Raw genomic sequence first — 17,134 nt, forward strand, 5'->3', positions numbered from 1 at the left:
CTGCCCTCTGGTTCTTCTGTTTTATTCTACATGCTATTATGGATCCTTCTTTGATGTTCGCAGGAGCTGTGGATTTTGGAATACTTCCACTTCATGTATCCTAGAGCTACTCAATCCACTCCACAGTCACTTTTATCACCTCCACCAGTGGATTTTTCTTGAAATTTGTCCTATAGAGCCAAGTACTTTGAGTAATAAGACGCTTGTTTTTGTTTTGTTTTTTTTGTCTTGTCTTTAGCGGGTCTCCTTTCTCCTCTTTGTTGATATTTAGGATTTAATTTGTGGACTTTCACTCAACACAGACTGAGGGCTGGGAACTGATTGTTGTTTTTTTTTTTTTTTTATAAAGTTGTGTTTTAAAAGGATTACTCTTGAGCTGGGTTCACACTAGTGTGAATTGGATTTGGGTTTCCCAGTTTGCATGACAGGAGATTGTGACTGGTTCTCAATGGAGCCGGGTTCACACATCTACGAAGCGGCTGCATAGCGGATTGCACAGGGGTCCTGTGCGTCTTTAGGTCAGTTTCAGGTCCGAATTCAGGTAAAAATTCAGGCCTGATTTGTCCATGAAACAGAGAACAGGGATGCACCTGACCCCTGCTGTCAGCTGCATCTGTGTTTAGTGTGAACCCAGCCTCGGAGCTGTCTCATACATGACACCATCTGTTGTACTCAATTCTTGTTCCCTGTAATGCAACATTTACTAATACAATTAACATTAGTCTTCATTATTAAAGCAAAGAGCAGTAGCCCATAGCAACCAAGATTAATGGCTCTCTGAATTAAATGCTGCTACCAGGAATATGGATGCTATGGGTTACAGCATTTTGCATGTGATTGCTGCTTTCTGCGATACCTCACCAAATTAGTCTGATAATGTTGTCTTGACACCACATCAGGTTCCAGCTGCTTTTCTGTAATGAAGGAAAATAAAAGCAAAAATAATTTTTCCTAATCCTGATTTTTAAAAACATCACCTTTATTTTGTGCTATAAAAAGCCTATGTGAAACATTAGCATTGCCTCAGTATTAACAATATACACAAGCAAAAATCGATATAATGTTGATTTATTTTAATACAGAAGTTTCTTTCCAAACAGTGCAATAATTTAATTATTATAAAAATACACACAAATAGGCAGCTACAGCGCAAGAACAGCGTAACCTTGGTAAGTGCCAGGCTGGTACTGTGGTATCACAAGATATTGACAAGGGTAGACAATACAAATTACATTAGCTTCTCCAAATCAAGCATCTTTAGCTCTTACAAAGTGACTTACAAAGCCAAATTTACAGTGTGACTTGCACTTGGTATACCAATGACACTAAACCTTTATTGTCCATGGCAGCTAGCTCAATGATATAAGAATGTAACAGATGTATGACACCATATGCATTTGGCACTATGTATCAAAGTATCTTAAAATTCACAATCTTTGCTCTTTATAAAAGGTGCAGTTTTTAAAAGGGACAGCTTTTTATATTTCTCCAAGACTTCAGCAGCAAGTTATGTCCCTCTGTATTCCCTGGTACATTTAACTGCTATGGAAATTTCAAATTTGCCCTCTATTAAGGTGAATGCAAGAGGAAGTGTCTCCTACCAAAGCAGAAAAGTAGCAGGAATAACTTAAAACGTTGTGACCTTGTTACCGACTTTTTGCAAGTCAAACGACAGAAAAACTATTTTGAATGCTTATTTGCAGTGTTTTTCCTTTCCAATAATTATTTTTTATTAAGCTGATATACGCCTTTGAGATTCAAAAATGTAACTACTCCAGGAAAAGTAAATTCCCTAGCAACGTTCCCTCCTTTCTTGCACATAATAGTCTTCAGGGAGCATCTAATTACTCTCTGTGCTGGTTCAGTATTTTTGCTCCTCCCTTCAGCTCCCTACATAACCTTTATGTAGCTGACGGGGGGGGGGGGGGGTTAGCAAGGGGAATACCAAGGAATATCACCTAAGTGACACCTCTGAGTCTGCTGGGGGCTGCTGACATCACATCCAAGATGGCAGTGCCCAGCAGCAGTCTCAGGACTTTTGGATGTCTACATAAGGGAGGTTTTTATGGTTAAACATGCATAAAATACATTAAAGGCACCTTTTGCAAAGATTTAACAAATGCCCCAACTTTAATAAAACTAAAAGTCTGCATTTATTACATTTTTGCACTGAAGCCTACAGGACATGGCAACGCAATCAGTGCATCATGGGTGCAATGCCCTGCTCCTGCATAGTTTACATTCCAGCCTCAAGTCCATACGGAGGTACATACCCCTTCTGTTATGGGACTGAAGGAATTAAAAAATGAACTATAAAGTTCAGTGATTTCACTGCACTTGTGCCCTGTAAATGGACCTATGAATAGATGATACGGCTGTGTGGATAGAGCCAAGCACTTCCATGCTAAATACAAAAGTCAACAGGATATTTCAAGGAAAAGCACCCTGTGATTCAGGTAGGCAGGAGTGGTTTGAGGGTGGAGGCTTGTTGAGAACCATGTGACCAGTGTTTTAGGTTGTACCCTAAATATGTGTGTAACATGAGACATGGTTCCAAAGATGAACTGAGCCTTTAAAACGCACATATAACATTTTATGGAAAGATTTATGTTGACATGAATAGTCCGGTGACAGGAGTTGCTAACTAAAATACAGAGGTTAATATATAAAAGCAGGCAGGAAAGCAGTGACCTTCAGTTTTGACTGGAGTGACCTCTTAAATCCACCTTAAAATATGTACAAAGGCTTTCTGCTGAATGCTAAAAAAAAACAAAAAAAAAGTTGTTTTTTTTTTCTTTGCTTAAGGTCTAAATGGTCATTAAAACGTTTATGAGAAGAAAAGAAAAAGGTAATGTAGGAAAAACGGTTCCCATCAAAGCTCCAACAAAATCACAAATGGCCTGCATCATTTTTGTAGTAATAAACCAACATCCAAAAGATGTCTAGCAACTTGAAATGTTGAATCAACAGATTAGAGGAAGAAAGGGGATTTCCTGTGGCCCTGTCTTCCTATTATAAGCACTGAAGACTGATCACTTAACAGGTGGACCAAAATGCTTCCTATTGTGTAACCTACATGAGTAGCGTGGAGCAGCAATTAAAGTGGCATTAAACGCTATGTTTTTTTTGTTTAAATAACAAACATGTTATACTTACCTGCTCTATGCAGCGATTTTGCACAGAGCAGTCCCGATCCTTCTCTTCTCAGGTCACTTGGCGGCACTCCTGGCCCCTCCCTCCTGCCCCCAGAGCAAGCCACTTGCTATGGGAGCACCCGAGCAGGCTCGCTCCCGAGCCGCTGCTCTGTGTCCCATTCAGACAAGGAATCGCAGCTTGGCCTCGCCTCCCCTCTCTCCTCATTGGCTCACTGATTGACAGCAGCGAGAGCCAATGGCGCCTGCTGCTGTCTAAGCCAATGAGGAGGGAGAGTTCACAGATAGCTGAGGCTCTCATTCAAACGATGGATCGAGATGGCGCCCAGGTAAGCATTAAGGGGCTAGAGGGGGGGCTGCTGCACACACATTTTTTATTTAGGTAAAATAAAACCCTTAGAACCACTTTAATCTTGCATGATAAACTCTGTGGGACTGTTAACTAAATTATGCTACTTTTGTAACATATACTACAGGAAGTTGTTTCCATATTTTGAGTGACTGACAATAGCTCTTCACAATTAATCTCTGGTGGTTTCCAGAGCATAATTAAAAAAATAAAAATCACCTGTGTAGCTCTAACCTAACCTTTGTAATGGAGATCTTCCAACCTGCTGGCTGTAAGTCCTCGATAAAGCACTTACTGGCCCCTGTGGATAGTTTCTAAATCTTTTTTATTAGGTGATAGCCGTATATGATGGTAAACTGAATTTCCTGTCACCAAGAGAGATGCAAAAATGGCTAAGGGTCCAGGAAGTGGACTGTTTTACCAAAACTTACAGCTGGTAAACGGTGGGATCAGGGACACACAGGGAACAGCACACATACAATTCATTTACATTTCCCTGTTTTTCTGTAACAAAGACCCTATTTAAATATTATCTTGGTTTCCCTCACAAGTTATCAAGCATTCTTTTTTGATAATATAGTAAAACAAATGGTTAAAAAAAATCACAAACAACAATAAGAAATAAAACTAAAAAGAACAAAAAACACATCTAGAGTGATAAGGCTACAAATAAATGACTTTTAACTTGTCACATAGTGTTTCATAAGAAATAAAAGAAATCTTGTACTTGACATAAAATCCTTTTCTTGACGTCTATGGAGCGACACAGAACCTCATACAGTATACTGTCAGTTTGTAGCAAACACAACCAAGAGCATGATCACAAGCACAGAGGGGAGAACCTGTGTCCCTCAATGGACTCAGAGAAAAGGATTTTTTTTCCCCCATCCATTTAGGGACACACACATTATACTGCCATCCACAGAAGAAATGGAGACAGAGGACAAAATACACTGGCCAGCACAGGATAACCCCACCCATAACCATCATGCCACAGCTTTTTTCTTGTGTGCTCAGGAGAGAGGTAGCGTCTTCTTCAGCTTTGCTGTTCCATCTAGTAGATTCATGTCAGATAGGTTAAATTGTGGAAGCCTCTCCAGTCAGCCAATGAGCACGTGTAGACTCATGCCAGGTATGAAATCCTGGAAATGTCTCTCCACTCAGCCACAGAACACAGATTCCCCCATTTTATCATGTAGTTCTCTCTGCGACAGTCATGACATTTCTACAGCTGCCCAGATTCAGGCCGGATATGGAAATCCTGGAAGGTTCTCCTGTTAATCAAACAGCACAAATTCTATCTATGCTGGTGTTCTCCCTGCAGGAGTCTTGAAGTTGGCAGTGACAACCCAGTCTTTCCCCAGTTCACAAAGGACTCTTCTATTCAGGTCAGACCAATTTGTCTGGCCATTCCCTATGGAGTCAACAGCTGAGGCAGTTTCAGTCTTTGTTTTAAGAACTGAGGCTTAGTACATGGTACTTTCTACAGTAGGATCTGTAGGTAATGGATGTTATTCTGTGCTGAAATAAAGGATTTGTGACCCAAGACCTAGTGTTTTTCAGACAGATTAGTACTGCATAACCAACACATGTTCCAGCAAAGCTTCTCTGGGCTTTTAAAAGCAGGGGCCTCATGCCAATGCAGACCATACTTATAGACCACAGTCAGTTTGTACTTGGGCAATCTAGTTTTAAAGCTTCCTCTGATTTACTGTAAAAGCTGCAGTGGCTTTTTAGGTGAAGTTGTTCCCAAGCAGCACCATCTACCCCCGGGGTCAGCAACCTGTCGATCGTGGGAAACCATCAGGCCAATCACAATCAGGGCTGTGCTGATGCTTCCCCCAGTCTCCACCGCTCTCCTTTTAATAGAGGAGGCTGGGGGGCAATTTTTTATTTCCTCTATGTTGTTCAGGTAGATCTCAACCTCTGAAAGGTTGCCTATCCCTGATCGACCCTGATGCAGATGTTGACAAATGTTCTGAACATAGTGCTTTCCCCTGAGGGATCAGTGAATTCTTTCCCAGCATTTATCCGTATCTGCCCAGTATTTTTTTTTTTTTAGATGGCCCAGTACTAGCTGAAGTCCTATTACAGGCCTACTTGTTGCCATTGATACTGTAGTATATTTGGACAGAGAATTAGTTTACCCCTTAGCCTTTTGTTTGGCTTTCTCTTCTATTTTTGACAAACAGAACTCAAGGTCACTTTGCACATGCAAGTGAACCGCATGATGTAGTCACACTTGGCTCTTGTGAAAGGGGGCTCCTTAGGATCTTATTTAGCTGTCTGCTGGGGACCACCTCTGACCCATGGTTTGCTAATGTCCATTTTCCCCTCTTCATCCAAATCTGACACAGACATCCTTGGCTTCTATGATTTGGTCAGGTTCCCTTTGTGGATCCGTTATTAGATGGGGTTTCTTTGTCCAATTTGAAAGCAGAATTGTTCTGATATATTTCAACATGTAGCTATTACCCTGCATCAAAGAATTCGTTTTTTTCTACCATGTTCTGTCACTAGCTTCAATTGTTCTACCCCTGAGAACAAGTGTTCCCTTTCTTCCGTAACTTCATTTTCTTTCTCTGCTTCGTTGTCAAGACCCTCCAAGCCTGATTTCCAGTCCACCCACAATGTCCGGCACTCAAAATTTGCCAAGCTTTCCTCAGCTTGAAGGTGTGCCCCCCACTTCTAAGGGGGGAGGCTGTTTGTAGATGCTTTGTCAACTTGCATTTCCAAAGCTTGGGTGCAGGAGGTAGTATCACAAGGCTACACACTGGAATTTTGCTCTCTGGCCCCTCCTCAATTTCTTACCTCCAAACTTTCTGTCACCACAAAAATTAGCAGATCTCAAGCCCTCAGGTCTTCTGGATGAAAGGGTCATTGCCCCAATTTCTGCGGCAGAATGTTTTTTTTTTTTTTTTTTAGAAGGATTTTTTTAAATCCCACTTGTTTACCATCCCCATACCTACAGGGGACGTTTGCGCAATCCTGGATTGCAAAGTAGTGAATGTCGTCATTTGAATCCGGAAACTCCCCATAAAATCCACATTTTTCGCTTCCTGTCTTTACCAGAGAGACATCTGTAAACATCAAAAGATGTCTACTTGTCCCCATCTTTTTAGTGCATCAGCAATTCCTGTGCTTTTCTGTGAGTGTCTTTACAATCAGTTCATGGCCTTGCCCATCAGACTTTTGTCTGAACCCAAGGTGCTCACCCTGGCATTAGTCTGGCTGTGCTCTAGTGGCATCTCCATTGTGGAATACTAAGATGACTTCCTGTTGGAGGGAAAAGTCAGTGTGGGCTCTGTCAGGCCACGTGGCTTTGGCTGTCCAAATGTTACAATGGTTCAGATGGATCCTAAACCTTCAGTAATTATTGCTAGAACTGACTTATTGTTTGGAGTATCAAGGCACAGTCTTGGGCACAGAATAAGCCAGAGTATTTCTTCCTCAGGAGAAACTTTAGGCTCTCCCATCAGATACAAGCTCTTGAGTTCAGGGGTAGCCCAATCCTCTGCTTTTGTGTAAGAGGTCTGCACATATCCTCCTTCAAAACAGTTCCATTTGCTCAGTTTCACTCCAGACCTCTATAACACAGCATTCTGCTATCCAGGACTATCCTAAGTCCTGGACAAATAGATTTGTTTGTCACAGAGGAGCAGACTGTCCCATGGCTCAGGAATCTAGAACCAGAGAAGTCCTTCTCTCTGATCTTTTGAAGGATCCTTAGGATGGATGCCAGTCTGTTGGACTAGAAGCCCTGTTGGTACCAATGACTTGGTCATCAGAGGTGTTTTGTTTCCTGATCAACATCCTGAAGATTCTGGTGATTTAGCTGTCTCTGCAGCACCAGATGTTCTGCAGAAAGACCATCTGTTCTGGATTCTGTCGGACAATGCCACAACCGTGGTGTACATCAACCACCAGGGAGGAACCAGAAGACTTGCCACTGCAAGAGTGGTAGATCAGATCCTGCCCTTGGAAGAACTTCATTTTACAGCCATGTCAACCTGGTACATTCCAGGTATCACAAACTGCCAAGAAGATTTCCTCTACCGGAAGCACCTGGACCCTAGAGAGTGGTCCCTACACATGGGTTCCAGAATCTGTCTCAACAGTGGGGGATGCAGAATGTGGAAATCCTGGCCTCTATATTTAACAGCTAACTGGACAGGTTTTTCTCCAGATGCAGGAATACTCCAGCAGAAGTAGTGGATGCTCTGGTGACTATTTGGGATCAGTACACTCATCTGGCTTTTTTCCCCCTAAAACTTTGTTTCCTGGTCTGCTTCACAGGATCAAAATGGAGGGCATTCCAATGATCCTCTTTGGTCCAGGTGGATGTAGTACACTGATTTTGTAAAACTCCTGGCAGATGCTCCATGGGCTGTGCCGGATTGTCAGGTTCGTCCATTTTAAGGAATGCTGCCACCCGGTTTCAAGGTTGCATGGTTAAAGCGACAGGGACATCTCTTCATATGATGCTAAAAGTTAGTTAGTTCTTGTTTTTCAGAAACTGACATTTGAACCCATTAGACACATTCCACCCTATACTATGAGGTGATATTCCTTGTAGCCATCACTTTTCTGAGGCAAGTGTCTGAACTGCAAGGAACCCTTTCTGGGTTTGTATAGAGACAAGGTAGTGTTAAGGACAGGGCTTCCTTCTTGCCCAAGTTAGATTTGGTCTTTCACCTAATCCAGTACATAAGTTTTTTTCTGCCCGTGTCCAGTCTGTTTATCCAAATGAAATGTTCCCATTATTGTCTGGATGTAGTATGGGCTGTGGACTATCTCTCAGCTATGGCTTTTGCAGAAAAAAAATATTCTATTTTTATTCACTCAGATAGACCCAGGAGGATACTCTGGCTCTCCACAATTTCTTATTAAGGCACACTCAACTGGATCTGTGAGTGCTTTTGGGACTTTTGGGCAGCTTTTCCCAGTTTGCAAGGCTACCACTTGTTCTTCTGTTTTTTGCTGAGTTTACCCAGGAGCATATCCAGCCTCATCCGATGCCAGCTCCTGGCATCGGTTCCTTTGGGTGGCTCTTTGAGCTGCAGGTAAGTCCCTAGTTTTGTGAAATTTTTGGGAGGCCTGTTGTAGTTTCAATAAAAAAAAAACTTACTACCCTTAATATCATTCTTTTGTTTACCTCCATGTGGTCTAAGTTTATGGGGCTGTTTGTTTCTATGCCTGGGAGCTGTAATGCACTCCGGATGCCCTCCCCCTTGTTGTCATAAACAAGCGGGGGTTCGCGCGGGCCTGGTCTGTTGTGCATTGGCGCCAAGCTTCACGCCAGACACGTGATGTCCACTGGCATTGTAATACCAGCACGCCTTTTACAATCCTTGCTTGATTCATGGGGAGCCTTTGGTACCATTTGTGGGTGGCGAGTGGCGCTCCAACAAGTGTGCCTCTCCCTACATATCACGCCAGCGTGACGCTGGGGGAGGACCCTGGGGTGTACCAGGTGCCTATAAAGACCCCATTCTGATTTGTTTGTCCTGTTAGTTGCTGCTATTGGGCTTACTGCACACCACATTCTGACCAGGATTCCCTTTGGGAACACAAGGTAACCACTATAGGAGATTGTTCTTTTCACAGTGATATTTCAGTAACATTTTTTCTTTTGTTTATGTTATTCATCCTTTGCCTTCGTTTGGAATACTGCTTGATGGGCTCCATGCAACACTCTATTTAATCACCATTCTCTACTCTGCTTTTCACTCAGTGGTCTTGGCCCAACATGTTTCCATCCACACTTTGCTCCTATGTGTCTAAACACCAATATTTATGGGTTATTTTATCTATTGCATTAGCACCATTCATCACATTACAGTTATACACCTAATTATATTTTGTAGACACTTTTGGAGCCACTGCTGTGCATTGCCAGCGACTGTAACATGGAAACCCTCATCCCTTTGGGGAATTGTAGGTGCGCGTCCGGCATACTCATGGGTTCTCACCACCACAGCTCCTGGGATAGACACTCGTGATGGTCCACATCTTTCCAGTACCACATGTCTGTACTCTGAGTCAATATGTAAGTAAGGGGGGTGGTAATTCTCCTTTCTCCTGGCTTTTCTCTTTCTTTATTCATCTTCCCCAGCATTTAGGTTCAACATTTGATCATACCGGCCTTTATACATCTTCTACAGATAGTAGAGGAAGTGGGGAAAAAAAAGCACGCCAAGCTCTTCAAGATGCATATATGTTCTTAATATACGATTTATTTTATTTCACAAAATTTCTGCCCTTTTAATGATCTTCTATATGGAGCAATATTGGCTCACACCATTACATACTCTATAGTAGGAATATGTAATTAGTGGACCTCCAGCTGTTGCAAAACTACAAGTCCCATCCTGCCTCTGCCTCTGGGTGTCATGCTTGTGGCTGTCAGAGTCTTGCTATGCCTTATGGGACTTTTAGTTCTGCAACAGCTGGAGGTTCGCTAATTGCATATCCCTGCTCTATAGTGACATGATGATATCCATGTATACAGATGCATTGCAATGTGGCATGGGTTTGTATATGGACAAATTATTTACACTGATATATGTATAAAATGGATGTGTTATGATCTATGTACATGTTCAAATAAATACGATATAGTGATTTTCTAGTTTTCTTCTTGTGCCTCATTTAAAGACCCCCTTCCATTTTTTATTGCAAGTAATAGGGATGGTGACACCTTTTTGCAGGCGCTTCATTTAAAGTCCCAAAAATTTCCCCTTTCTAGTCTAGTCTGTTGTAGTTTGTTGCTATGTTACCCAGCTCTCTGTTGGACTGCTTTTGGATGTCCCAACAGTCTAAGCATTCCTGTGTCCCTCAATGGATGAGAAATAACTTAACCTTTACCTAGGTACGCATCGAACACGGGAAAACAAAACATCAGATCTGTCTGTTTAGATAACTATGTGATGAACTGGAAGCAATACAGTGCTGTTCATGCTTCTAAAAAAGGGATTTTAAAGATACATAGCCTGCCAATTAGGGCTTCTGTTTAAACACCATCTAGCAGCACTTTTAAAATAAGCAGATGTCATTTGTTTGCAGCCAAGCCACTAGTAGCAAGAAGCTCCCAACTAGTCTCGTTTTTACAGGCAACTTGTTAGTTTTGGGTAAAGGGAAGAAGGATTAGAACACCTATCTGGTTTTTACTGCTGACCAGGGATACAATTAGAGAGAGCTTTCCCCTTACTTGCTGTCACTGATTCACCAGATAGGAAGAAGGGACCAGATTGGGGCTCTAATCCATACGGTTTCCAAAAAGTAAAAACTTTTTGGCGGGACTAATACTTTATATATAGGTATGTAACTTGTGAAGGCAGCTTCAAGTTACAAAAGACAAAATACAGAAATGAATTAATCCATATCGAATTAGCTTTACCATGCCTGCAAACGCATGTGCAATATAATCTAGATCTGATGGACACTGACAAGAAATGGAGGAATGTTAAGCTACAACTAAATTATTAAAGGAACTTGATTAGCAGCTTGTTTCTATATGTGGCTTGTAGTTTCTCTCCAGATAGAGAAAGACAGTTAAATAATTTACTGCACATGACGTTATGTACATCCAATCAAAATCTTTCTAGGGATTGATGTGATATTGTCAGATATTAACCACAGTCATACAGCGGAATTATTCAGCATGGAAATCCATGAACAGAAAAAACAGTCTGGTGACCAACTACATAGTCTGCCACCGGCCTTCGGTGTACTTTAATGTGATTTCTGAACAAAATGTCAGCTGCATAGTGGAAAAACAGGGTTCTCCAAATTAAAACTTCATCTCAAACATCTACTCTTAAAAGCCTTGAAATTTCTTTCACATGGAACTTTCAGTGCCATCATGTCTATGTTTGCATAGGTCAGTTTGTGATCTGGGTTTGTGGGCTCTTTACATTACTACAAACAAGACAACAAACACACTGTTTAATATCGGACTTTCAGAAAGGTTTGGATGACAATGCATGTATATGAAAAACACCACCAGCCAGGAGGATGGCTGACTGTGCTATAAATGTGTAGCTTATCTGCTACTGTTTCCTTTTTGAAAAGCTGACATTGTGATTAGGATATTAGCTATCAACTTGCTGCAATATCATTTAGTCAACTTTGGACCTCAGCTAGTAATTTTAGGCAAATATGCCTAGATGCTGGGACACATGGAGTCTACTTACAAATGTTTTCCCCCGAGACTCACACAATCTTCACCCAAGAGTTACACATTTTTCAAATTGGAAAATGTGTGAATCTTGAGCGAAAGCTGTGTGAAAACATTTGCACAGATATCACATGCTGAAAAAAAGTGTTTGTGAATCTGCAGAAATGCAATTTTAATAATGCAACAAAAATCTTACCAAGCAGAACTTATTTGGGTTCAGAAATAGAATGCTGTAAAAGCCTACAATAAACCAGAAATGTATTGTAAAGGAAGAAGAATTGATTGCAGCGAGTGCTATAGTAGTGCTTTACATTAAATTTCTAGCATCATGAGCTACAGCTACGCTTTATATAAGAGAAATTAAAAGGCTGTCCAAAACAGAACAGCTCTGCTGACCCAAGGACATTACATTTCAGGTGATGCTCATTTGTTGGTCTAGTAAACTGAATTAAGCTGTTACTTATTTACTAACTAAATGACTGGGAGTCATAAAACTACCTGCATTTCACATAAGACATATTAATGAGGTTACCCGGGTGCATATTTTTTCAGCAAGATTAGAACCTTATTAATCTCCCACGGTTATGGACTGTAGTTCATATCATATCTGGAGTCTCCTGTGATTTGATGGGAAGATTGACAGCTTAGTCTGAAGTGGAAGGGAAGGCACAGCAAAGATGTGGTTCGTTTATTCCCTTCCTTATCATTTCTGATCTACCTCTTAGCCCCTTCTCCTTTCTCTTTTTTGTCCTTTGGGCTTTTTTGCTTTGCATCTTTAGGGGAAAGCAATTTAAGAACTTTCATAGGTTTGAGTTTTCCTTTCTTCTTCTTTTGAGGATCTGCATGAAAATCTGAAAGAACCAAACGAGCAATGAGATGCAGATAATGCAAAGGCCGAAATAGAAAATAAAGTTAAGTACAATCTTAAAACATATACATGTGTACACAGGTACTTTAATCTGCATATATACAGTTGTGTTTAAAATAACAGCAGTGTGTTTAAAAAAGTGAGTAAAGCTCAAAATCCTTACAATAGCTTTTATTTCCATACACGCAAATGCATTGGGAACATTGCACTGTCTGATCCAAATCAAAAAATTAAGAAAAATGTTTCAAATTTGTTATTACTTTACAGAAAGTGAAGAAAAAGCAATATCGGGCTTTATAATGATGTGACCTAACCCAACCTGATTGTAGCAGTGGCAAGTCTCCATCCCTGATATGTATTAAACAACAGAAAGAAGAAAGAAATGGAACTAAATGGAACTTATTCAAATCATTTATAAAATTATTTATTAATAACAAATCACATTATAGAGAGTGTCAATCTGTAAATACAGGACATAATGCACTATGGTACACTTGTATGAATATATAGTTGTTATACAGAGTAAGGTAAAACATAAGCATTTTTTTTTTTACCTAAAATCATTTAGAATGTCACTACAGGCAGCATTGGTCTGTGTATGTTGTATTAAAATGGTAGAGGAAAGTTCATCAACTTCTGTGAAATTTCAAAATGGAAGCTCTATTTGATGCTGGTACAGGGCAAATTACGCAACGTTAAAAAGCAGATAAATGGAACATACATATTAGTCCGTTGGTAGTACTTACCATATAACAATGTTTATGAGACTAGTGGTGTTTTGGCAGCCGTCTAGGGATCTCACCGAGATCAAATGAAGGCTGTAGTATTTTATAGTGTTTCATAATTAAGCTGATAGAGATCAGCTGGCTCACTGCTCTTAACTCTCTCCCCCGGGAACCTCCCTGTGTCTAAGCCACCAATCAAGGCAGCTGGGGAGTTACTCCCTCGGCGTCCTGGAGGGTTATCCCCGACAGCTGCCGTCGTCACTGTGGCAACGGCATGACGCTCCGACGTCACGCGCATGCGCGATGGGTCACGGGTGCGCGTGATGCTCATGGGGTCCAGTGACGATTGCTGGATGCCGCTGGCACAACAGGACTCCACCTAGCAGCACAAAGTTGAAATGTGCCACTCGGAGCTTGAGAGGAGAACCACTGGAATGAACCAGAGTCTCCTCCGTGTTCCGGGAAGCGGGAAAAGGCAAGAGATACCCATTCCTGGGAGGGCGGAGAGGAACATTGGCGGGCGTTCACCAAAGGCTGGAATGCAAGAAAAGCAAGATTGCATACATGTAAAAAAGACTCCATGTAGTAAACATCATGTGTATATCACCCTTATAGTGTCATTACTATTGTATGTATTTAATTATTTAATTTATTTACATAGGCCTGAAGATCCCAGTAACATCGCAATCGGTGTTCTAATAAGGCATATGATTAAATTAAACTAAATGAAATGGCAAACGGTGATTAACTTGTTTTGGCAAAGTAGTGGCCTATAGATGAAAATCCGGCGCCGCCCATATTAGAGCGACACTTTGTTTCAATCAACCTCTCGATCAGGGGTAGGTATCCCGTCGAGGGTGGCCTGAAACTTGCTCATATTCGCCAAAGTAATAAAAAAAAAGCAAACAATGAAAGGAATAACTGGACCAATAGCCTGCTTTTCACAACTCCTATGTGTTAGAGGGAGGGAAACGGGTGTTTAACCACCCAAAATTATATAGAATAGGAAACACATATACATGAATTGTAGGTGCTGCAGTACGGTCTGGATGGGACTCCTCACCTCAGCCCCGGGGGAGATGATCATCCTTGTCCCCTGTCTTCCCTTGGACCTAAGGTTGGGCGCACCATTGGGCCGTATTGTAAGTTCCACACCTTTATTTTGAGAGATTGTTCTCCATTCAAAGGATATCCTATATTTATAGATATTATTGATTTAATTTCAGAGCATTTTACTCCTGATGATTGGCATGAGCCATGAAACGTGCGTCGAGTTACATCGAACTGATGCCTAGACAAGTTTGGCTCACCATGAGCAATCAATTATGTTCATTGAATTTTTATGAACGGATGAGTGTTTTTATGTAACTGTAATGCTTATGTTTTACCTTACTCTGTATAACAACTATATATTCATACAAGTGTATCATAGTACATTGTGTCCTGTATTTACAGATTGACATTCTCTATAACTTGATTTGGTATTAATAAATCATTTTATAAATGATTTGAATAAGGTATCCATTCAGTGACCTGCCTCACACAAAGTCCCAATTCTTTCTGTTGCTTTTCCAAAAAAAAAATAGTAGTGTCTTCATTTTTCTTTATAAACTCAAACATTTACTGTATAAACTAAAACATGCTTGAAGATTTAACTTTCCTGTGAAAACTGAACTATTATTTAGTTGTATGACTGTTTCTGAGAACTGTTTCACATCTGTGTTGCATGGAGTCCACCAACTTCTGGGACCTGTGAACAGGTATTCCAGCCCAGGACGATTGCACTACATTCCACAATTCCTCTGCATTTCTTGGTTTTACCTCAGAAACAGCATTTTTATGTCAACCCACAAGTTTTCTAATGGATTAAGGTCTGGGGATTGGACTGGCCACTGCAGAATGTTAATCTTGTTGGTCTGGAACCAAGATGCTGCTCACATACTGGTGTGTTCAGGGTCGTTGTCTTGTTGATGCACCCATTTCAAGGGCATTTCTTCTTCAGCATAAGGCAACATAAACCTCTTCAAGTATTTTGATGCATTCAAACTGATCCATGAGAAACATCTCCATATCATGATGCTTGCGCCACCAGGCTTTAAGGTCTTCACTGTGTACTGTGGCTTGAATTCATTGTTTGGGGGTCGTCTGACAAACTGTCTGTGGCCCCTAGACCCAAAAAAAAATAATCTTGCCTTCATCAGTCCACAAAATGTTGCCCCATTTCACTTTAAGCCAGTCAATGTGTTCTTTGGTAAATTGTAACCTCTTCAGCACATTTAGTTTTTTCAACAATGGGACTTTGCGGGGGCCTCTTGCTGATAGCTTGATCTCACATAGGCGTATTTTAATTGTTAGAGCACTCACAGTTAACCTGTTAGATCTTCTTTGATCACCCTGGAGCTGATCATTGGCTAAGTCTTCGCCATTTTGGCTATTCTACCATCCATTTGAATGATAGTTTTTCATTTTCCTCCAGGTCTTTATGGTTTTGGTTGCCATTTTAAAGCATTTGAGATCATTTTAGCTGAGAAGCCTATCAGTTTCTGCACTTCTTTATATGTTTGCCCCTCTCTAATCAACTTTTTAATCAAAGTACGCTGTTTTCCTGCACGATATCTAAAACTACCCATTTTTCCTCAGATTTTCTTGAGAGAAATGCACTATTATCCAGCATGTACAACATTTGCTGCCTTCGTGCCACCTGTTTGACGCCTGTTTTTTCACAGACTAAATTATCTCACTAACTCCACACTGCTATTATTTTGAACACGCCCCTTTCAATTAATGATTTGATTACACAGAATCAGCAGCATGCATGACTGTTGGGTCTGTTGGTTTAATATTACTCTACTACACCGACTAGTAAATTATTTGCCCTGTAGAAATGTAATTAATACCAAAAACAGTGATTGATCTGGTTAGTGATGTTGGACTGCTATTATTTTGAACACTAAATACTGATACACAATTCAACTTCAAATACGTGAACGGGGCTCTGACTAGGCCATGCAAGGACACTCACCTTCTTCTCCTTCAACCACTGTGTGGTTATTTTTGCTGTGTGCTTTGGGTTATTGTCATGTTGAAAGGTAAACCTTCTTCCCATTGCCAACTTCCTGGTAGAAGGCAGCAGATGTTCCTCAGGAATTTGATGGTATGTTGCCCCATCCATTTTCCTTCTATCCTGACAAGTGCTCCAGTTCCTGTTGCAGAGAAACACCTCCATAACAGGATATTACCACCCCCGTGCTTTACTATAGGTAATAGGTGGTTGAGGCCAAATAATTAAATTTTAGTCTCATCTAACCATAACACCTGTTTCCTTGTGGTCTCAGAATCTCAAATGTGCATTTTGGCAAAGCTCAGTTGTGACTGCATGTGGCCTTTCTTGAGCAGTGGCTTTTTTCTTGCAACCCTCCTATACAGACTACATTTGTGGAGAATTTGTGATATTGTAGTCACATGCACACAATGACCACTCTTTGTCATAAATTCCTGCAATTACTTCAGAGTTGCTATAGGTCTCTTGGTAGCCTCTCTGACCAGTTTCCTCCTGGCTCTTTCATTCAGTTTGGAGTGACACCCTGATCCTGTGTTGTACCAAATACCTTCCACTTCTTAATAATAGACTTCTAGGCATTGATAAAGCCTTTGACATTTTTTTGTATCCATCTCCTGTCTTGTGCCTTTCTTGAAAAGTGGCTTTTTTCTTGCAACCCTCGCATACAAGCCACATTTGTGGAGAAATTGTGGTATTGTTGTCACATGCACACAATGAACAGTCTTTGTCATAAATTCCTGCAACTGCTGTAGAGTTGCTGTAGACCTCTTGGTAGCCTCTCTGACCAGTTTCCTCCTGTC

At 40.9% G+C, this 17,134-nt stretch overlaps 1 protein-coding gene across 2 annotated transcripts in view; it reads right to left on the reverse strand.

The window, feature by feature from the left end:
- Positions 1-1,052: 1,052 nt before the first annotated feature.
- Positions 1,053-17,134, reverse strand: part of MICALL1 (MICAL like 1) — a 235,111-nt gene continuing 219,029 nt past the window's right edge. For both annotated transcript variants that reach the window (XM_073592611.1, XM_073592610.1), the window contains exon 16: positions 1,053-12,531. In XM_073592611.1, coding sequence (XP_073448712.1) covers positions 12,395-12,531 — 137 coding nt within the window. In that variant the 3' untranslated portion in view covers positions 1,053-12,394. The remainder of the gene's footprint in view (positions 12,532-17,134) is intronic.

The sequence above is a fragment of the Aquarana catesbeiana genome, linkage group LG07, assembly GCF_042186555.1.
Source record: "Aquarana catesbeiana isolate 2022-GZ linkage group LG07, ASM4218655v1, whole genome shotgun sequence".
Lineage (NCBI taxonomy): Eukaryota > Metazoa > Chordata > Amphibia > Anura > Ranidae > Aquarana > Aquarana catesbeiana.